General features: G+C 49.2%; 1 protein-coding gene across 1 annotated transcript in view; it reads left to right on the top strand.

The window, feature by feature from the left end:
• Positions 1-13,966, top strand: part of Ser (protein serrate) — a 213,059-nt gene extending 199,093 nt beyond the window's left edge. Inside the window, exons 9-19 of the mRNA XM_045770427.2 lie at positions 896-1,009; positions 1,259-1,465; positions 1,653-1,780; positions 2,069-2,219; positions 4,177-4,335; positions 4,988-5,101; positions 6,643-6,870; positions 7,232-7,779; positions 7,921-8,256; positions 8,448-8,595; positions 11,181-13,966. Coding sequence (XP_045626383.2) covers positions 896-1,009; positions 1,259-1,465; positions 1,653-1,780; positions 2,069-2,219; positions 4,177-4,335; positions 4,988-5,101; positions 6,643-6,870; positions 7,232-7,779; positions 7,921-8,256; positions 8,448-8,595; positions 11,181-11,755 — 2,708 coding nt within the window. The 3' untranslated portion in view covers positions 11,756-13,966. The remainder of the gene's footprint in view (positions 1-895; positions 1,010-1,258; positions 1,466-1,652; positions 1,781-2,068; positions 2,220-4,176; positions 4,336-4,987; positions 5,102-6,642; positions 6,871-7,231; positions 7,780-7,920; positions 8,257-8,447; positions 8,596-11,180) is intronic.
• The last annotated feature ends 8,534 nt before the right edge of the window (positions 13,967-22,500 follow it).

Below are 22,500 nucleotides of genomic sequence, written 5' to 3'. Positions count from 1 at the left end.
GGATGTAGAGGGCATCACGGTGACTGTGAACATAATAACAACCCTCCAGAGGCTGATATAGGCCTTAAGTCCAACAAGAGGTGACGACCGTCAGCCTTTTTTGTCGTTATATTGTCTTTTATTCAATATCATTCTTTGTACATTTGTAGGTAGCGTGCGTGTGCATGTTTGTCCGTGCATAAAGGATCAGACGGTGACCTTCGCTCCACCAACCCGTGACAAATTTCCATTAAAAAAGCCTCGACTTAAGAGACTTTTTCTGTTTAATGTTTACTGGAACCTTTTATATGTTGGTCGTTTCCATCGCCCGTGTGTGTTTTGTTATTTCTGTCTATCTGGCGTGGGGGTAATGGTGGGTGGGAGAGTGTAGGGTTGGGGTGGGTGTAGCGGGGAGAGGGAGGTGTGGGGTGTAGAGGGGCGAGGGAGGTGTGGGGTGTAGTAGAGGGGCAAGGGAGCGTGTGGGGTGGGTGTAGAGGGGCGAGGGAGCGTGTGGGGAAGGTGTAGGGGGCGAGGGAGGTGTGGGGTGGGTGTAGGGGAGGGGGTCATATTGAATGATAAAATACTTTTATTACAGCGCAAGAGAGAGGGGGGATGGGTGGAAAGGGGTAAGATGGTGTGTAGTGTGACCTACGTCATTCAAATTCACTAATTTTAATACATCATTTAGCGTAACGGGTGGGCGTGCATGTGTGAGTCATATTAGGTCACGGATGTTTGACACTTGACCTGGTTTTGAGATAATTCCTCTACCTGGCATACCAGCCTAAGCCTTCCCTGAGAACCGTATCAAATGGGGCCAGGTTTCTCAAACAACGTATGACCTTAAGTAATGGACCTGACCTATGCTTGACCTCTGACCCTTACGTGACCTCTGTTCTCATCCACTTTTGCTCAGACGTGGATGAGTGCGAGTCTTCCCCCTGTGAACACGGAGGTGGCTGCGTCGACCAGGTCAACGGCTTCACGTGCAACTGTACCGTGGGCTGGGAGGGGAACAGCTGTCAGTTCGGTGAGTACCTCTCCAACCTTCACCTCCACACACCTGTGCCTTGTAAACCTACAGGTGTATAAACCTACAGGTGTGTGGAGGTAAACCAACACTCTACTCATATTAAATTACCATACATTTTCAACGAGTATATTAAAAAATAAAAAAAATATTATTAAATCTCTATTTATTATTAATTTATCCTATTTTCCTGGAGCGTTTATGCTGACGTGTGCACTAATCAGGTGACCTGTTACCCTACACTGACAGACTCAGACGAGTGCCAGGGCCGACCCTGCATCAACGCCGTATCTTGTGTCAACTTGGAGGGTGATTACAAGTGCCAGTGCCGGAATGGGTGGGAGGGAAAGAACTGCGATATCAACCTTAACGACTGCCAGGGACAGTGCCTCAATGGGGCTACCTGCATCGACCTGGTGGATGACTACCACTGTGCCTGCTCCCTCGGGTTTACAGGTGAGTGCCATCCAGCCAGGTGGACAGGTCTACGTCAGTGCCTTGCTCCCGTTACCAACAGGTAATCAACTAATCATCCCTTGATGTCGTATGTCTGTTCCCCTCAAGCCTCCTACACCTCCATAATAAACACTTGACTGACAAGTGAACATAGTGTTAATAAGGCCATGTGTCTGTGTTCCGTCAGGTCGTAACTGCGAGACGAACATAGACGAGTGTGGGAGCGGTCCCTGTGGCAACGGTGGCGAGTGTGTGGACCTTGTGGCCGACTACCGCTGTATCTGTCCTGTCGGCTACTCTGGACTACAGTGTGAGGTGAGGTGATGTTGGCAGCCTCCCTGGCCCTCTCTCTCTCTCTCTCTCTCCAGCTACTGGCTCCACTCCCTCTCTGCTCTTCACCCCTCACCCCTCACTTGCTCTTCATCCCTCACCCCACACCTGCTCTTCACCCCTTCACCTCACCTTCCAAGACTGTATGATGGTCATGTGATAATATCCAAGGATGTATGTAAAATGAAATGTTCAACGTTATGCATTATTTGGCGTGTTGAGGGGTGTCCTCCGTGAGTAGGTGAGGCCAGCTACTGACTCCACCTTCCGCAGATTGACATCGATCTGTGCAACCCCAACCCTTGCGACAACGGCGCTCCCTGCATCAACACCCAGGCCGACTACTACTGCCACTGTCCCGAGGGATGGGGAGGCAAGAATTGTTCCATGCCTCGCCCTGCCTGCACACAGCCCCCTTGCCAAGGTAAGTCTTCCCCATCAATGTCCTCTAATTCACTCTTACTTACAACACCCCAACCACCCCACGCCTGGTTAGCGATCAGGGGGCCCAATACTGACTTCTTTCCCATCCGGAGTGAATACATAAGTCCCGCCTCTTCTAAAAACAACCCACTCATAAGCTCGTCCACACACCACCTGAAGACTACAGCCTAGCCCAACCCCAACTATCCAATCCCAGTGAACTCTTTTTCTTTGTATTAATGGCGGATATTAAGGCTGTCAGCTTTAGTGCCTCCGCCTGAGCCAGAGGCTGTAATCTAACCCTCGTCCGCTGGCTCAGTACTACTACTCTCTCTCCTCCTTACTCATCATACATTCACTGAGAATAAAATTATTCTAAAATGTTCTTCATAACATTTTAATACTCATCAAATTCTGTAATTAAATAGCTGGACAACCTCGTCAATCAACAGAGGCTCAATAAACTCTTACACTACAATATATTTCGGAAAAAAAAAAAAAGTTTCCAAACACAAAGAACCCAATTTACCACCTTTAAGGTCAGTGTAGTGACCATGACCTTTGGCGCTGGTGGGTGCGGTGGTGTGTATTAGTAGGCTGCATATATGAAACAATTTCTCACCTTCAGTGACGAATCAAATATTATTTTCATTGTGAATACTAGTAGTGTGTAGTGTCTTTTGCCTTATATTATACATAAGTGTGATTGGTTCATACAAGATATTTATTGCTGTCCTTACGTGGTCGCGTTTTTCTTGTTTACTGTTCTACCTCCACCCCTTTGTTTACCTCCACCCCTTTGTTTACCTCCACCCCTTTGTTTACCTCCACCCCTTTGTTTACCTCCACCCCTTTGTTTACCTCCACCCCTTTGTTTACCTCCACCCCTTTGTTTACCTCCACCCCTTTGTTTACCTCCACCCCTTTGTTTACCTCCACCCCTTTGTTTACCTCCACCCCTTTGTTTACATCCACCCCTTGTTTACCTCCACCCCTTTGTTTACCTCCACCCCTTTGTTTACATCCACCCCTTGTTTACCTCCACCCCTTTGTTTACCTCCACCCCTTTGTTTACCTCCACCCCTTGTTTACCTCCACCCCTTTGTTTACCTCCACCCCTTTGTTTACATCCACCCCTTTGTTTACCTCCACCCCTTTGTTTACCTCCACCCCTTTGTTTACCTCCATCCCTTTGTTTACATCCACCCCTTTGTTTACCTCCACCCCTTTGTTTACCTCCACCCCTTTGTTTACCTCCACCCCTTTGTTTACATCCACCCCTGTTTACCTCCACCCCTTTGTTTACCTCCACCCCTTTGTTTACATCCACCCCTTGTTTACCTCCACCCCTTTGTTTACCTCCACCCCTTTGTTTACCTCCATCCCTTTGTTTACATCCACCCCTTGTTTACCTCCACCCCTTTGTTTACCTCCACCCCTTTGTTTACCTCCACCCCCTTGTTTACATTTACCCCTTTGTTTACCTCCACCCCTTTATTTACACCTGTACCACCTCCACCTGTATACACCTGTACTTCCCTCCACCTGTGTACACCTGCACTTCCCTCCACCTGTGTACACCTGTACTTCCCTCCACCTGTGTACACCTGCACTTCCCTCCACCTGTGTACACCTGCACTTCCCTCCACCTGTGTACACCTGCACTTCCCTCCACCTGTGTACACCTGTACTTCCCTCCACCTGTGTACACCTGCACTTCCCTCCACCTGTGTACACCTGTACTTCCCTCCACCTGTGTACACCTGCACTTCCCTCCACCTGTGTACACCTGTACTTCCCTCCACCTGTGTACACCTGCACTAACCCGGCCCTAGTGACGTACAAGGTGTCAGCCCGCGTCTCCCCCTATGTGTACATGTTGACCTGGGTGTACCTGACCCCGCCAGCCCTCACCAGCCCTCACCCACCCCTCTCTGGCCCTCTCCCGCCCCTCACAGTGGTGGACAGCTGCACGGTGCCAGAGGCCCAGGAGTCCGGGTCGGTGTTGCTGGTCCCTTCCAACATCTGTGGGAGAAGCGGCCGCTGCGTCAGCCACGCCGAGGCCGCCTTCTCCTGCGTCTGTGACCCCGGCTTCACAGGACAGTACTGCCATATTAGTGAGTATCTACCCCTCACTCTACTCCCCTACTATCTACTGCCGCGGGGGAGTATCTACTCCCCCGCTGCAGTAGACTTTGATTCAGGTCTAAGGCACTGATTAATTTTTTTGCTGTTTGTTTTGTTCGCATTTGACAAGTGTCAAAGTATTCAAGAAATGGGATCAATTTCAAGGTGCAGTGGTGAAGGTGGTTACATACACGTGCAACAGTATGACGAAGCCCAGTTAACTTGAATCACTATGGTTTTGAGGCGGTACTGAAGAGCTGAAGCTCGATCCCCGCTAGCGGAACTAGTAGAGTACAAACACACCTGTTACTAGTATACCACCTGTATTTAAACTAAAGTATATATGAATGAACGCAGTTGTTTTAAAGGACTTTAATGTGCAGCATAAACAGCTGTACACTCGTGATTTGTGACTGTCTTAGAATCTCAGTTATGCGCAGGTGTTTACAAGAGTCAGTTTACACCTGGGGCATTTTTTTATTTTAACAAATCCAGTTTACGTGTAAAATGTGTGCACTGGAGGTGCACTGGAGGTGCACTGGAGGCTACTGTAGTAACTGTGGTGTGAGCCGCACTTGTCGCCTGGCCCGCGCCCCGGCCCGTCAAGAGCTGCTGAAGAACCCGTTCTCTTTGTCCCCTCAGATGTTAATGACTGCGAGTCGTCGCCGTGCATGAACGGGGGCACGTGTGTCGACCTGGTGAACGGCTTCCAGTGTGTGTGTGACCCGGGCTGGAAGGGTCCCCTCTGTAACCTAGGTGAGTCACTCCCCCTCCCCCCCCCCTCCCTCTCTCTCTCCCCTCTGTCGCTCCTTCTCTAATGTGTAGCTTGACCTCTTTAACCTTTACCGTTGACCCCCACAATTGTCCACCGCTGTTGACCTCTACCGATGACCTCTATAGATGACCTCAACATCTAAGCTGGTTGGGAGTTATTGGCATTTTCATTATTGGCGAATAAAAGACCCAATACTTGTGTAAGTGTATAACTCTTTTGTTCACCTTAAACACTACGGTATTGTAGTAAGTGGAGGAGGGGGGGGGAGTGGAGGAAGGAGAGGGGGGAAGTGGAGGAAGGAGAGGGGGGAAGTGGAGGAAGGAGAGGGGAGAAGTGTAGGAAGGAGAGGGGGGAAGTGGAGGAAGGAGAGGGGGGAAGTAGAGGAAGGAGAGGGGGGAAGTGGAGGAAGGAGAGGGGGGGAAGTGGAGGAAGGAGAGGGGGGGAAGTGGAGGAAGGAGAGGGGGGAAGTGGAGGAAGGAAAGGGAGAAGTGGAAGACAGGGGGATGGTAAAGGGAAGCTCCAATTCTACAGAGAAAACTCACCAGGTTTTGGAAGTCTTTTGTAAGGTAAATGTAGTAAGATATGGTAATGGGAAACTGAGGGGAAGCTGCGGCAGAAGGGGCGCTGAGTTTGGGCTGGTGCGATGGGGTGGGGGTGGTATGATGGGGAGCATGGGGTGACGGGTGTGTAGGGGTGATGGACGTGTGGGGGTGATGGACGTGTGGGGGTGATGGGTGCGTGGGGTAACACATGTTTTAGAGTGCGCTACTCGGAACAAAAAGTGGCCAGGAGCACGAACTATGGTGATCCCGTAGTGGGTAACACAGCTGCAGGTGAGTGAGGGAGACAGCTTGTGACATCAAGGTCACGGGATTAAGGGGTAAACAAGCCGGGATACTAAAGGGGGAGTCAAGCTGTGGCAGCTTAAAAAGGCACAAGTTGCGGCAGTGTTAATGAGGGTTTGGCAGCCAGGCCGCCCGCGGCCGTCCTGCCATTAGTATGCACCATCCAGTTTTTTTTTATTTGTGTAACAATGGCGGTGCTGTTGTTGTTGGTGGGCAGACAGACGATTAATGTGATCAGCGCGGGCGTCTGAGGCCCGCCGCCCGCTCCTATACCAACCTTCCCGCTCACCTTCCTACTTATAATAACCATCCTAGTTGTGGCCACCCTCCAGGTCCTCGCAACTTTCACCCACTGTTCCAGTAGTCCTTTCAGCTCAACTTGTTCTTCTCCGCGTGTCCTTAGCGTCCACCTGTCTGTAGCGTAAGTCTGTCATACGCGCCTTCCAAGCCCCAGCTGCTTATATCCACCCGTTAGTAGTGCTATATCTTCCAGTTGTGTCTGATGCAAGTCTGGTCCCGCTTCCGGGTCATCTCCCTCCCTACTAACTTAGCACCATGGCAGGTTGTGGGAGCAGTAAAACTCTCGAAGTCGTCCACAGGTAATACCCGCTTACCTAACCTAGGGTAATATGCCTCTCACCCAAGGAAAGTTCACAAATGGTGCATGTTTGCCTCAGATGTGGACGAGTGTGCCGACCAGCCTTGCCGCAACAACGCTACCTGTGTTGATGGCGTCAGCGATTTCACCTGTGCCTGCCAGAATGGATGGAAGGGCCGCACGTGTTCCTCTACCACGTCCCACTGCGACCCCAGCACGTGTCAGCACGGCGGCACGTGCGTCGACCTCGGGAACGCCTTTGTGTGCCGCTGCCCCGACGAGTGGAAGGGAAGCACCTGCCAGATCCGTGAGTACCGTCACACCACTTGCGTTATACTCTGTACTTACCTGTGTTTACGGAATATGAGATCTAGTTCTTGGTACCCGCCTCCTAGCTATCGGGTACCTGTGTCGTCTGTTCCTACCTGAATAGACGACACAGGTATTCCTGAATGAAATGTCAGCCGGTCCCCCGTCTGTTTGGGGACTCCAGTCTGTCTCCAGCCCCTTGTCCAGTTCCTAGTTTCTTGTTGCCTTCCGAGGGACTATTCTCATTTGTTTAGCCTAATCACTTGGTCTTTTACTGTTTTCTTAGTTATATAACTTGTTCTCGTCTCTTGGCATCTCATTTTTTGTTTGTTTCATTTATGTTTTTTTTCGTGTGTTAGGTGAGCGTCGGGCGTGCGACTCCTCGCCGTGCCAGAACGGTGCGACGTGCGTCAACACTGGCGACGGGTTCACCTGCCTGTGTCCAGACGGGTGGGACGGCGCCGCCTGCCACAATAACATTAATGACTGTACTCCACATCCCTGCTACAATGGCGGCCGCTGCGTCGACGGAGTCAACTGGCGAGTGTGTGAGTGCACGCCAGGCTTCACCGGCCCAGACTGCAGAGTCAATATCAACGAGTGCGCTTCCTCCCCATGCGCCTTCGGCAGCACCTGTGTGGACGGCATCGCTGACTACCGGTGTGTGTGCCCCCCTGGACGCACAGGCCATCGCTGTGAGCACGTGGAAGGTAACAACAGTGTCGAGCAGCCGTCACAAGCATGCCTGTGGGGCGGTGACCTCCGGCCCCACGGTGCCGTCTGGAGGCATCAGTGCAACTCATGCCACTGCAGCCATGGCACTGCCTCCTGCTCCGACGTCTGGTGTGGTCCCGAGAACTGCCTCCGGTCCCGTGGCCCCAACCACTACCCCTGCGAGCCCTACCAGGTATCGTATCTCCGGCTTCCACCACTAGTTCTAGTATCAAGTCAGATGCAGTAAATTGTAATTACATGTAGACAGGAATCTTTTAGGAATGTTATACAGAATGTCTTTCATTATTGTGTACTGCATGGTGTTTGTGTTCAGGTGTGCGTGCCAGGGCCACTGCAGTGGTGCCTGGCCCCGCCGTGCGAGCCCTGGGGTGAGTGCCGCATGCTGAGCGATGAGGGCCAGCAGGTGGCACCCCGCGTGAACCCCGGCCCTCGAGCCTGCACGCCCAACCATGCCACCCTCAACAACGCCTGCGCCAGACTCACTCTCGTGCTCAACCGCACCAGGCTGCCCGCTGGTGCCCGCGTCCAGACTGTTTGTCAGGGTCTGCGGGCGGCTTGGGCTGACCGCCACGCCCACACCGCCACCCCCGCGCCCATCATTCTCTGCGCCCTCGTTACTACCAGCAACGATACCATTGAAGTTACTCTGGTAAGTAATCATTGCAACACTTGAGAACTATACATAAAACCTGATTATCAATATCTATATAAAATACTCAGGTATACCTGCATTACTGATGGTTGACAGGATAAGACAGGTGGGAATGAGTGAGGAACACGGTAGGATATATGTATCCTGGCGGGATGATGTTACCTGAATGATGCTTTATCTTGGAACAGTCGTACGCGGAGGACGGCCCCAAGGGAGACGTGACGGTGGCGGCCAAGACCCTCGGGGAGCTGGTCAGCAGGAAACTCACCCCCGTCACTGCCCTCGGCGCCGCCATCGAGGTCAAGGTCGAAACTACAGTGGTCAGCGGCGAGCCTGGTGAGTTGGGGGCTACCAGGTAGTCCTGCCATCACCAGTACTAGCATGTCAGGAGAACCCTAATTCCACCTCCCTTCCCACGGAGAGTCAGAGAAGTAGTATTGCAAAATCCACAGCAGTGAGCCGGAACTCTGGCTCATTGGTGGTTTTGAGGAAGGTGGGGAGTAGTGGGGCTGGGGGATGGTCTGCCTCACTGCTGGGGAAGGGGGGGTGGGGGTCTGCCTCACTGGTGGGGAAGGGGGCGGGGTCTGCTTCACTGGTGGGGAAGGGGGCGGGGTCTGCCTCACTGGTGGGGAGGGGGCGCGGTCTGGCACATTGGTGGGGAGGGGGCGGGGTCTGCCTCACTGGTGGGGAAGGGGGCGGGGTCTGCCTCACTGGTGGGGAAGGGGGCCGGGGTCTGCCTCACTGGTGGGGAAGGGGGCGGGGTCTGCCTCACTGGTGGGGAAGGGGGCGGGGTTTGCCTCACTGGTGGGGAAGGGGGCCGGGGTCTGCCTCACTGGTGGGGAAGGGGGCGGGGTCTGCCTTACTGGTGGGGAAGGGGGCGGGGTCTGGCTCACTGGTGGGGAAGGGGGAGGGGTCTGCCTCACTGGTGGGGAAGGGGGCGGGGTCTGCCTCACTGGTGGGGAGGGGGGCGCGGTCTGGCACACTGGTGGGGAGGGGGCGGGGTCTGCCTCACTGGTGGGGAAGGGGCGGGGTCTGCCTCACTGGTGGGGAAGGGGGCGGGGTCTGCCTCACTGGTGGGGAAGGGGGCGGGGTCTGCCTCACTGGTGGGGAAGGGGGCGGGGTCTGACACACTAGTGGGGAAGGGGGCGGGGTCTGCCTCACTGGTGGGGAAGGGGGCGGGGTCTGCCTCACTGGTGGGGAAGGGGGCGGGGTCTGACACACTAGTGGGGAAGGGGGCGGGGTCTGCCTCACTGGTGGGGAAGGGGGCGGGGTCTGGCTCACTGGTGGGGAAGGGGGCGGGGTCTGCCTCACTGGTGGGGAGGGGGCGGGGTCTGCCTCACTGGTGGGGAAGGGGGCGGGGTCTGGCTCACTGGTGGGGAAGGGGGCGGGGTCTGCCTCACTGGTGGGGAAGGGGGCGGGGTCTGCCTCACTGGTGGGGAAGGGGGGGCGGGGTCTGCCTCACTGGTGGGGAGGGGGGCGGGGTCTGCCTCACTGGTGGGGAAGGGGGCGGGGTCTGCCTCACTGGTGGGGAGGGGGGCGGGGTCTGCCTCACTGGTGGGGAAGGGGGCGGGGTCTGCCTCACTGGTGGGGAAGGGGGGCGGGGTCTGCCTCACTGGTGGGGAAGGGGGCGGGGTCTGGCTCACTGGTGGGGAAGGGGGCGGGGTCTGGCTCACTGGTGGGGAAGGGGCGGGGTCTGCCTCACTGGTGGGGAAGGGGGCGGGGTCTGCCTCACTGGTGGGGAGGGGGGCGGGGTCTGCCTCACTGGTGGGGAAGGGGGCGGGGTCTGCCTCACTGGTGGGGAAGGGGGCGGGGTCTGCCTCACTGGTGGGGAAGGGGGCGGGGTCTGCCTCACTGGTGGGGAAGGGGGCGGGGTCTGGCTCACTGGTGGGGAAGGGGGCGGGGTCTGCCTCACTGGTGGGGAAGGGGGCGGGGTCTGCCTCACTGGTGGGGAAGGGGGGGCGGGGTCTGCCTCACTGGTGGGGAAGGGGGGGCGGGGTCTGCCTCACTGGTGGGGAAGGGGGGGGCGGGGTCTGCCTCACTGGTGGGGAAGGGGGGGCGGGGTCTGCCTCACTGGTGGGGAAGGGGGGGCGGGGTCTGCCTCACTAGTGGGGAAGGGGGCGGGGTCTGCCTCACTAGTGGGGAAGGGGGCGGGGTCTGACACACTGGTGGGGAAGGGGGCGGGGTCTGGCTCACTGGTGGGGAAGGGGGCGGGGTCTGCCTCACTGGTGGGGAAGGGGGCGGGGTCTGCCTCACTGGTGGGGAAGGGGGCGGGGTCTGCCTCACTGGTGGGGAAGGGGGCGGGGTCTGGCTCACTGGTGGGGAAGGGGGCGGGGTCTGCCTCACTGGTGGGGAAGGGGGCGGGGTCTGCCTCACTGGTGGGGAAGGGGGCGGGGTCTGCCTCACTGGTGGGGAAGGGGGGCGGGGTCTGCCTCACTGGTGGGGAAGGGGGCGGGGTCTGGCTCACTGGTGGGGAAGGGGGCGGGGTCTGCCTCACTGGTGGGGAAGGGGGGCGGGGTCTGCCTCACTGGTGGGGAAGGGGGGCGGGGTCTGCCTCACTGGTGGGGAAGGGGGCGGGGTCTGCCTCACTGGTGGAGAAGGGGGCGGGGTCTGCCTCACTGGTGGGGAAGGGGGCGGGGTCTGCCTCACAGGTGGGGAAGGGGGCGGGGTCTGCCTCACAGGTGGAGAAGGGGGCGGGGTCTGCCTCACTGGTGGGGAAGGGGGCGGGGTCTGCCTCACAGGTGGGGAAGGGGGCGGGGTCTGCCTCACAGGTGGAGAAGGGGGCGGGGTCTGCCTCACTGGTGGGGAAGGGGGCGGGGTCTGGCTCACTGGTGGGGAAGGGGGCGGGGTCTGCCTCACTGGTGGGGAAATATACCATAAGATGTGACCAAGAACTAACACGTGTCCTTGTGTGTGTGTGGCAGGTGTGGCAAGCGGGGTGCTGGCAGCCGTGACGGTGGTGCTGGTGGTGGTGGTGGTGCTGGCGGTGGCCGGCCTCGGGTACTGGCAGTGTCGGCGGCGCCACCTGCAGGCCCACCACCGCACCGCCTTCCCCTCCCACTCCTCCAGACACAAGCTGGCCGAGGACGCTCACGCCGAGAAGTCCAACAACGAGAACGAGGAGAAGTTGTGGCGCTACCACAACCCACTCAAGACCGCCACCCTCAGCGGGGGGTCAGTGGATGACGCAGAACCCTCCTGCTCCAGGATGAACCCCCAGGGCCTCGGGGACCCCAGGGTGGCTCCCCTGGGGTCCACCGTCGGGTTAATTCACGTGCCCAAGGCCGCCCTGGCCACGCCCGACACGGACATAAGTGACTGCGAGTCCCCGACACACGGCCTGCCGGTGGCAATCCGGAAGGTGCAGAATGCTGACGTGGAGCGGAACATGACCCCGCACGACCCCGCCTGCAAGAGCCTCCAGAAGGAAATAAACCTGAAGGCCATCTCCCCGAGAGCCAACGACCACGACCTCGTCACCAGCGAGATGGTCGTATAGCGCCTCATCTCTCGCCTTCCTGCAGCTGGTGTAGACTTCAAGCCCGGCACTGAGTGTGTCACTGCCGGGCCGTGGCAGTTATGACTGAATCGTAACTGTGCCATAGTCGGGCCACGACAGTGTCAGCAGGGTCATGACAGTGCCGAATGCCGTGTTGACAGGCAGGTTCCATTGTTACCGCGGTGACAACCTTCCTCAACGACCCGTCCACAGGTGACCTGCTCACGACGCACCTTCCTGGCAAAGCCCACTGATGCATTGACGACTCGGCTCCACGACGTCATATGTAGCCAAATGATGCGACACTCAATTGATGTCATGCACAGCCCAGTGACAAAATGATGTCGCCATGCGCAATGTTGCCTTACGCATTTTTCCAGTGCATTACAGAGTGCCATTAAAAACATGACAGTGAACACTTAAAACTATTTTTTTAAATTAATGTTTTGACGTGGCCTTTCTGGGGCCTATGGCCTTGGCCTTAATTGATGGTCCGTGAGCTCCATAGAGGCTGTGAAATGTAGTTCCCATGACGTCCGCTACTGAAAGTGGTGGCGCTGCTCGTGGCGCTTTTTACCCGATGAATAAAAACATATTCACCCAAAATGCCTTAGTGACTCATTGGTGAATTACTGGCAAATATATATACATACAGTGTGTATATTTTTACACGTTTTCTAGCAGCGATCGCTACGTGGTGTCCCCCCCCCCCCCTCCCCCGACTCTCCATATCCCCCTGGCGCCTTTTCCACAGCCTAAAAGAGCGCTTGTGTATAGAAAAAATATAAAAAAACTGATTCTGGTGTTTATAATGTATAGATTTAGGTCATATATGATGCAGCGCAGCGGAAGGCCATGATCTCTATTTTACGTTTTGTACTGATTTCTAACTTGGTTTCAATATGAATGTTTTGTATGTGAAAACTCCATTTTTGGTCCACTCTGCCGAGGACAGCATCACGTCACTTCGTTATGATGTCACGAGACTTGCTGACGAATCGATGTGCCAAGTCATCATTTGAATGTGACGTGGTTGCCACGTCATCTCCAACTGTGACGTATCAGTGGTTTATTCAAAGATAGTAAATACTTTTTGTTTCAAAACGTAATTGCATCTGCTGAGCTTGTATTCTTAAGCTTGTACGCAACACTTGGACTGGTCTGTAGGGCGACGGTCTCGCTTCTGGCAGGGTCGGCGTTCAACCCCAATATGTCCCAAGTGGTTGGGCACTGTTCCTTTCCTCCGTCCTCTCCCAGGCCTTTGTCCTCATATCCCTTTCTAAGGCTGTATAGTGATGTCTCCTGATCCCTTACCCCCCTAAACTGTACTACACTTAGCCTGCTGCGCTGCTGTACATGACCAAGCCGTCACTTATACAATACCTGATATTGATGTAGAGAGCTGTGATATTTTTGTACATTTGTATTCAGTGTTGTGCAATGTATATATGTAAGTATTTATTGATGTTTCCTTCTCAATGCCGCATTTTGTAATGGTTCTGCACCTGTCTGCCAGTGCTCAGTGCCGACCTGTCTGCCAGTGCTCAGTGCCGACCTGTCTGCCAGTGCTCAGTGCCGACCTGTCTGCCAGTGCTCAGTGCCGGACACAAATCCTGTCCCCGGGAGAGACAAAAATGCGGGAAAGTACGAGAAAATGTCGGAGGTGGCAATAAGTGACCGACATTTATTAGTGATCAGTTAAGGCGATGGCCGAGGTCAGTGGCACGAGGACAAAATCCGGTGATGTGACGATAAAACCCGGTGATGTGACGATAAAACCCGGTGATGTGACGATAAAACCCGGTGATGTGAGGTCACAAAAAAACGCCCAAGGTGAAAAAAGTAATCTTGTTTTTAACAGAAAATATCCGTTAGTGAAGTGAAACTACTTTCATTGAAACGGGAGAACTCTACCAACGGCGGAACAGCCATTACTGAACACCGACCACTGGCAGGCCATCATTCATAGGCTGTGATATTTCGGAAATACCATTACTAGGGGAGTCAATCCCCCCCCTCCCCCCCCCCCCCTCCTTTCCTCATGTCTATCTTTGCCATATTACTGATAAATGATATCCGTACAAAGTAAATTTTACAGATCAACTTTTGGATATAGATAATGTATATTTTTTCCTCTGGTATTTTCAAGCAAGATAAAGCACGCCTTGTTGGAAACATCTTGAAAAGACAATAAAATTTTATTGGATATTGTTGATGAGTTTTAGTAACCTAAATTTGTTGAGTAATCTCTGAAAATTATTTGCAGATTTGCAAGTTATATCTAACAAAAAATACAAGTTCCCCCTGCAAATAAAACAATCACAAGATCCCCTTAGACCAAATATTTAAAAGATGATGCTCCTGTCAAAATAATAATTTACAATCCAGCCATATGGACAGGGCGCCGAGCGGACAGCACGCTGGACTTGTGATCCTGTGGTCCTGGGTGTGGGAACCGACCTGTGAGATTTATATTTACGTTAATTTATATACTTCGATAGCAATTTGTATAATGATAAGTGGACTGTATTTCTGCAATAATCTCTTAATCTCACAAATCGATCCTCTACACATTAGGGGGGGTTATTAAATTAATATATTTGCAGCCAATCAAACTACAAAATTAACTACATACATTGAAGAGGTTCCTTATCTTATAATACAGCAGGTTAGTCCACCAGGTATAACTAGGGTGTAGACACCAAATTATCCTCTTTGAGGTAGCTTCCATCACCCAGTAACTGGTGCACAAATCTTCCTTTCTCGTCTTGACCTGTCAAAAGGGCGCTAGCTATGAAGCCAGAATCCTATATATGACAAGTATTTCAGAGAAAACTGTACATGGAACATGAAGACCTGGCTTAATTACCTTTAGTTTGAGGCTTCCACGTGATCTAACCGGGTCACCCTATATCCTGACATTAATGGCCATAAATGAATGATAAACGGGTTTCGGATAGACACTTAACTTGAATTTGTAGACAGCGTGTTGACAATGGTACACCTTTGGTTTCCATAACACTACGTCCAAGTAAATTTAACAGGAGCCGAATTTGCTCCCGTGTGAGCCTCTGGTCTCGTATAAACAATGGCTGTTTAACACTCCATACTATTGACGTTACTGGCCGACATTGTCCAGATATGATAGGAGCCGAATTTGCTCCACACGTCTCGGAGGTGACACAACAATGGCTGCCTCCTTCCTCCTGACGCCTGGCTTACATTGTCCAGATGTCCAAAGGTGATAGAAGGGTCACATTTACTCTACTTTAATATTGATAATTAAGTTAATTTATATGAGATGTTTTATGATGGTAAAGTCCAAAGACTAATGTATTTAAGAATAATTCCCAGCAAAATAGCTGGTGAATTATAATAGTATGTGGTGATGATATCTCGTTTTCTATAGACGGTAATTCCACTACAAGTTACGTTTTCTATGGGTAACTTGTTTATACAACACAGCTATTATCTGTATGATATATTAAATGCTGTCGGATTTTCCGACATAATTCCCCAGGGGGCTGCTCACGGGTCGAAGTCCTATTTAGAACAGACGAACACCGATACTCCTCCTTCGAATTATTACATTAATTTGATGTTAGTAGTTAATAATCACACGTTTGTGCGTCTGTTCGTACAGGACGGATGTCCCGTACTAGAGTTGCAGGGGTTAGAAGTCTAATGCGATTTCATTTCCCTGTCAACTCTTGAAAGGCTAATATTCAAGCCTTATTACATATTATTTAACCCAGAAGACTGAATGTGATCAAGTACTACAGTCAAGTATGATTCAGGGACTGCAGTGAGATCAGTGACATTAGATATAACTTGAAGTTTGTTCAGGTAACTGGTCACTGATATATAAACACTGAGGCCCATGGAATACATCTTGATTAAATAATAAATGTATCAAATCAGTCATCAGATTTACTGGGGTTTAATTTAATTAATTGATTCAGAAGATTGAATAGCTCATCATTAAAGTAAAGTATGGTTCTGAGACTGCAGTGGGTTCAGTGACATTGGTCGCAGTGACTTGTAGCTGTTTTAGGCTACTGTTCACTGATTTGCCACTGAAGCCTCATGAACTCATCTTCAGCTTCAAATGATGATACTAACATCAACCTCTGTTGGTATAGTCAGCTGTAATCTCCTTAGTATAATGCTACTGGAGAAATATAATCAGCTGACAAATTTAGATTTCTATTGGTATTGTTTATCTGCAGGCATAGGTCTCCTCAGGCTTGATACTGGGCCTGAGAGTAATTTACCTCCTGCAGAGTTTAACATGGTTATGCCCTGATATTTAGTAGGGCTACCAATGAATTGATGGTAGTAGTCTGTCCCCACAACGACAGCCATTTGGCATTTGATTTGCTCAAATTTACCTGCAGCTGCTTGATAATAGCTTTCCAGGTCAGCATAATCAACTTGAGATTGTTGTGACAAATCTTCACATTTCTTGATCTGTCTTGTTAAGTGGCCTTTAAGACCTGCAAGGGTTCTTTTCATTCTCCCTGCATTATCCATACTGGCTCGTTGGTGAAGCCTTGTGGGGCTTGTACTTGGGCTGCTCATAATACTGAACAAGCACTGATGGTAGCCTAGGGTAAATTCTGCACTCACTAGGCAATAATTCTACCTCTACTAGAGGTTAGCACTTAAAATTAATACACATTATATATATACAATCATACACACTAATGATTTGAGTGATAAACCAGTGTCACTGGAAGTACCTTTAGGTTAGCTCTTCTATATCACCCTAGGATGGTAGAGACACTAATTAATCACTCAAAGGTGTAATGATCATAAGTAAATTATTATATATACAACTCAACTCGAGTTGATAAAAATTACACCCAAAATAGGGTCTGGACCATTCATTAATGGTGTTAGGTTGATCAATATAGTACAACTGACTATGGTAATAATGGGACTAGGATGAACGATAATAGTTCAACTAGTCAATGGTTTTATCCTACCCTGTTGTGGGTTGGCAATTAGTAAATATTATACTGTGATCACTAGTGCAATATATATTAAATAATTCTCTATTTTGGAGAAATAATATACACAATTATTGATAATAGCCTCTTAATTAGCCTCTATGAAACTTCTAATATTATCAAGAAGTATTAAATATTATTAGTGACCTCGCGAAATAAACTCCACAAAATTCGTAGATAATCTCTCGCGAAATGTAACACCACGAAATCCGTGAACAATCTCGCGAAGACACAGTCACTAATTTGGCTGGCTTCTATATTAGCGCTGTCATTTCACGAAATAACACGCCACCAAATATCTGTGGGTGTGCATGAAACCGCTGACGAAGCTGAACTCAGTTGAGGGGGGGCTCCTGAGCTCCCATGAGGCAACGCCGCTGTCTAGACTGGCTTTGTTTAAATAACACTGCACTAGTATATTTAATGAATCCACTGGATAACTGGTTCATCCGGTACTAAGATGACCAAATGTGGGTTCAAAGGACCGAATATTCCGGTTCCGAAGGTCCAAATAATGTGGGAACCGACCTGTGAGATTTATATTTACGTTAATTTATATACTTCGATAGCAATTTGTATAATGATAAGTGGACTGTATTTCTGCAATAATCTCTTAATCTCACAAATCGATCCTCTACACATTAGGGGGGTTATTAAATTAATATATTTGCAGCCAATCAAACTACAAAATTAACTACATACATTGAAGAGGTTCCTTATCTTATAGTACAGCAGGTTAGTCCACCAGGTATAACTAGGGTGTAGACACCAAATTATCCTCTTTGAGGTAGCTTCCATCACCCAGTAACTGGTGCACAAATCTTCCTTTCTCGTCTTGGCCTGTCAAAAGGGCGCTAGCTATGAAGCCAGAATCCTATATATGACAAGTATTTCAGAGAAAACTGTACATGGAACATGAAGACCTGGCTTAATTACCTTTAGTTTGAGGCTTCCACGTGATCTAACCGGGTCACCCTATATCCTGACATTAATGGCCATAAATGAATGATAAACGGGTTTCGGATAGACAACTTGAATTTGTAGACAGCGTGTTGACAATGGTACACCTTTGGTTTCCATAACACTACGTCCAAGTAAATTTAACAGGAGCCGAATTTGCTCCCGTGTGAGCCTCTGGTCTCGTATAAACAATGGCTGTTTAACACTCCATACTATTGACGTTACTGGCCGACATTGTCCAGATATGATAGGAGCCGAATTTGCTCCACACGTCTCGGAGGTGACACAACAATGGCTGCCTCCTTCCTCCTGACGCCTGGCTTACATTGTCCAGATGTCCAAAGGTGATAGAAGGGTCACATTTACTCTACTTTAATATTGATAATTAAGTTAATTTATATGAGATGTTTTATGATGGTAAAGTCCAAAGACTAATGTATTTAAGAATAATTCCCAGCAAAATAGCTGGTGAATTATAATAGTATGTGGTGATGATATCCCGTTTTCTATAGACGGTAATTCCACTACAAGTTACGTTTTCTATGGGTAACTTGTTTATACAACACAGCTATTATCTGTATGATATATTAAATGCTGTCGGATTTTCCGACACTGGGTTCGATCCCAGGCGCCGGCGAGAAACAATGAGCAGAGTTTCTTTCACCCTATGCCCCTGTTACCTAGCAGTAAAATAGGTACCTGGGTGTTAGTCAGCTGTCACGGGCTGCTTCCTGGGGGTGGAGGCCTGGTAGAGGACCGGGCCGCGGGGATACTAAAGCCCCGAAATCATCTCAAGATAACCTCAAGAAGCCTGTCTGCCCCATGAACACAAGTTCCTACTTACCCCCAACAGACAGTAAAAAGGTCAATACATTCCAGCCTAATCGCAATACAATCACTATGTATGAATAAATTGTGAAAAACGGGAGCCGGGAGGAGGATTCGAACCTGTGGTCTGGGTACTCGAGCAAGAATTTTACACACTGATACCGTATTACACTGATACAACGTTAATGTGATTTTTGTGTGTAAATGAATAAATTGCCAACCTGCTATATTTACAAAACGCTAACAATCAATGTCTTAACCTATATGGTTCAATTATTGCTTTGGCAATAGGTAACATATTCACTATATACTCCTGATTAAACAAGTTCCAGCTTGCCTTGTTGCAAAACCTACTTATAAGTTCCCTTTACGACCAAACAATAACCTAACATCCTCCCCCTAAGGACAGACCAATTACTTGTGACCTGCGTCTATATAAGAAACAATTATGCAGACGAGGAGTTACAATAACGTGGCTGAGGTATGTTGACCAAACCACACACTAGAAAGTGAAGGGACGACGACGTTTCGGTCCGTCCTGGACCATTCTCAAGTCGATTGTGGTCCAGGACGGACCGAAACGTCATCGTCCCTTCACTTTCTAGTGTGTGGTTTGGTCAACAAGAAACAATTATCATCTCAGTAAATAAAAACAATTCATTCTGTCTGCACATATATGGACTAAATGTATCACTTATTACTTGTTCGGACAAGGTCAATCGTTTACCCACACACACAATGAAATCACAAAAGTGTCCTATACCCATGAGAAAATATTTGGAGGCGGTCGACGGAATCGAACCTGCGTCTGGCTTCAATTCCGTCATTCTGTGAATCGATTCACCCAGGAATCTATGACCCACAACACCAGCAGACATCAGGCAACACCACACACTGACCCACAACACCAGCAGACATCAGGCAACACTACCCACTACCAATATAACCCAATTATTAAAATCATACGAATTAAAATTAAAACTTCAGATTTAGAAGAATTAAGAAATGCCCCAAAACCTGTAAGCTGCAGTATACAAGCCACGACAAGCTGTTACAGAGCCTGTCCTCTTAAAAAGAACGTCGCTTTTGGCCGTTTACCCGTATGGCCGAATATGGACGTAATTTGAAAAATGAAAAAAAATGAAAATAAATTTGGGATTTTTTTTCAACAACAGTAAGTTAAGGGTCCTCTGATAGGTTAGGTGGGCAGGAAATTCTCATAAAGTTTCAAAACGGTATGAAAAACGTTAATGGAAAGTTTCTTTTTCTAAGCTTGCTGAGTAAGCCGGACAACTCAAACAGAAAACGGAACAGTACGTCACTTTTGTGAGTCGATTTCATTTCAAATTACGTCCAAATTTGGCCATAGCGCGCATACCAGCCAAAAGTGACGTTATTTTTAAGAGGACGGGTTGCTGTAACACCGGGTCCCAGTACGGTGAGCACAGTGATCGCAGCAGACAAAGTGACGTAGTGGTCGCCAGAGTTCACCTTGGCTATAGGCGCCTCTGGCACGGTAGTGAGGCTGACTCACTACCAGAATATTCACCTTGTACACACACTGACCAACCCTTAAAACACTCACCTCAACACTACGGTATTCATTGGGTAATTGTAAACTATTTTAGAGCTCCTGGTCTATTGTACAATCAACTTTGTAACTATTTCATTGAGTTAGTTTTTCATAGTAAACTTTCATACAGTTTGTCCATATTAATATTATTCTTTATCTGCATCTCTTATAAATCCATCCCTGTGCTGTGACAGTGAAAAATAGAATGTTTCATTTTCACATTTGTAAATTAAAATATTTACACTGATGCAGACGTGACTCATATGGCCGTAAAGAAGCCAAATTGTAGTCACTGCAACAAACACCATAAACAAACAACAGATATTAGCTGTTGTACAGGTAAAAATAGATCTCACGTTTCTTGTCCAGGTGTGAATACTACTTAAGGCCTGCCAGGCGGCCACTTTCTCCGAGCGTGTAAAAATGATGTGCCATCTTAAAACATATTTAAACAATTCCTGGACAACCTGCCTCATGGCCAAATAATGATATTTATGCAAAGTCTACCAGCTACCCCAGGCAGAGTGAGGGGAAGTCTACCAGCTACCCCAGGCAGAGTGAGGGGAAGTCTACCAGCTACCCCAGGCAGAGTGAGGGGAATCATAACACTGACACAGGAGTTGAAGAGGTTCACAAGAGTGACGGGCAACCAGGCTAGAAATACAACTTCAAGAAGGGGAAATCTCTGAATCTGTGATGACGGGACAGTGTAACACACACCTCAAACAGCTTTATCGATACAGACATTCATACTGACACAAAAAAATATTCCAGAGCTGATCTTCACAATGAAATAATCATGGACACACGTCAGATAACACACACTCAGATCAAAAGCTTAGTGAAGTGCAAACTAACATCAATACTCGAAACATGTCCAAAAAATTATCAAGCGTGAGGAGTTTTTCAACACATTCAGTTTTAATAATACAAGGATTGACTGGGAAATATACAGATGGAACTTGTAAACATTCAATGGGAAACCGTTTTAAGTAATAAAACTCCCACACAAGGAATAGAACAATTGAAGGCTGAAGTGTACAAAGTCTGCCTGAAACATTCCATTTACATGTTCTAAAATGAAAGAGGACAATTTTACAAAGAGGCCGGAGACACCACATTCATTCTTCTCATTCTATACAAGAATGAAACAATAACGGAAATGCTCAAGCCGACACGACAACCCCAACAAAGAAAACATTATTTAATCAGTCATTAAAGAAATGCAGTAAATCAGAAGTTGCAGCAATCGTACCAGACTGAACAAATGAAGTTGGAACAGAGAGCTATGTAACAGATACACACCCAAAAATATTTCTTCACATATGCGAAATTAAAACTAATCAAGGAAATTAGTGCAAGCCTAAAACATCTGTATGAGGCTATATTTAGCACGTAATAACAGAATTTTACTTAACTGAATTACTCCAATTAGAACATTTTTTATATAAATTTTGTCAATAAAGATTTTAATAATATGAGATCAAAGAGGAATTACTCTCAGAGAGTGAGATATGAGAGAAGCCCGCCCCTACACACCCACACGAGATAGACAGAGCCCAGTAGGCTCAAGAATCTGTACATCAGTTGATAGACGGTTGAGAGGCGGGACCAAGGAACCAAAGTTCAACCCCCGCAAGCACAACTAGGTGAGTACACACACACACACATACACACACACACACACACACACACACACACACACACACACACACACACACACACACACACACACACACACACACACACGCACACTCACGCACACACTCTCACACAGGTGTAGTTACAATGTGTTGAAGTACCATGTTGTTTCTGACCGTTCGATCCATTAATTACTCTACCAGAAAATAGAATAAACATTAAGAAATGATTTGACTCGACAATGAGATAATTGCACGCTCATGTTGGAAATTGATCACGGTTGAAACTAGCATATAGGGTTAAGCCTTTTTAACCTTTACTAATTGAACTCCTTGACCTCCTGGTGACCTCTGAATTATAATTTAATGGTTTAGTGTGTTTACTGAATGGTGCCCCTTATCAGATGAGATCATTCACTACTCTTGGTTTAATTGGATTCCACCTTAGTCTTGCTGGTATTGACCTTGTGTCATGGAGGAGATTAACACCAATTCATTAGCTCAGGTCAGACCAGCCAGGGGGCGCTGAGTGTTGTGTTTATGTATTGGTGTTTTGAAGTGTTCATAGGGCATTGTTTATACAGTGACTGTAGTGTGTGTGTGTGTGTGTGTGTGTGTGTGTGTGTGTGTGTGTGTGTGTGTGTGTGTGTGTGTGTGTGTGTGTGTGTGTGTGTGTGTACTCACATGTTCATGGAGGTCAAGCGTCTGCTCCTAAAACCCGTCGTTTGAACG

The sequence above is a fragment of the Procambarus clarkii genome, chromosome 70, assembly GCF_040958095.1.
Source record: "Procambarus clarkii isolate CNS0578487 chromosome 70, FALCON_Pclarkii_2.0, whole genome shotgun sequence".
Lineage (NCBI taxonomy): Eukaryota > Metazoa > Arthropoda > Malacostraca > Decapoda > Cambaridae > Procambarus > Procambarus clarkii.
This window is presented reverse-complemented; position numbering and strand designations above follow the sequence as displayed.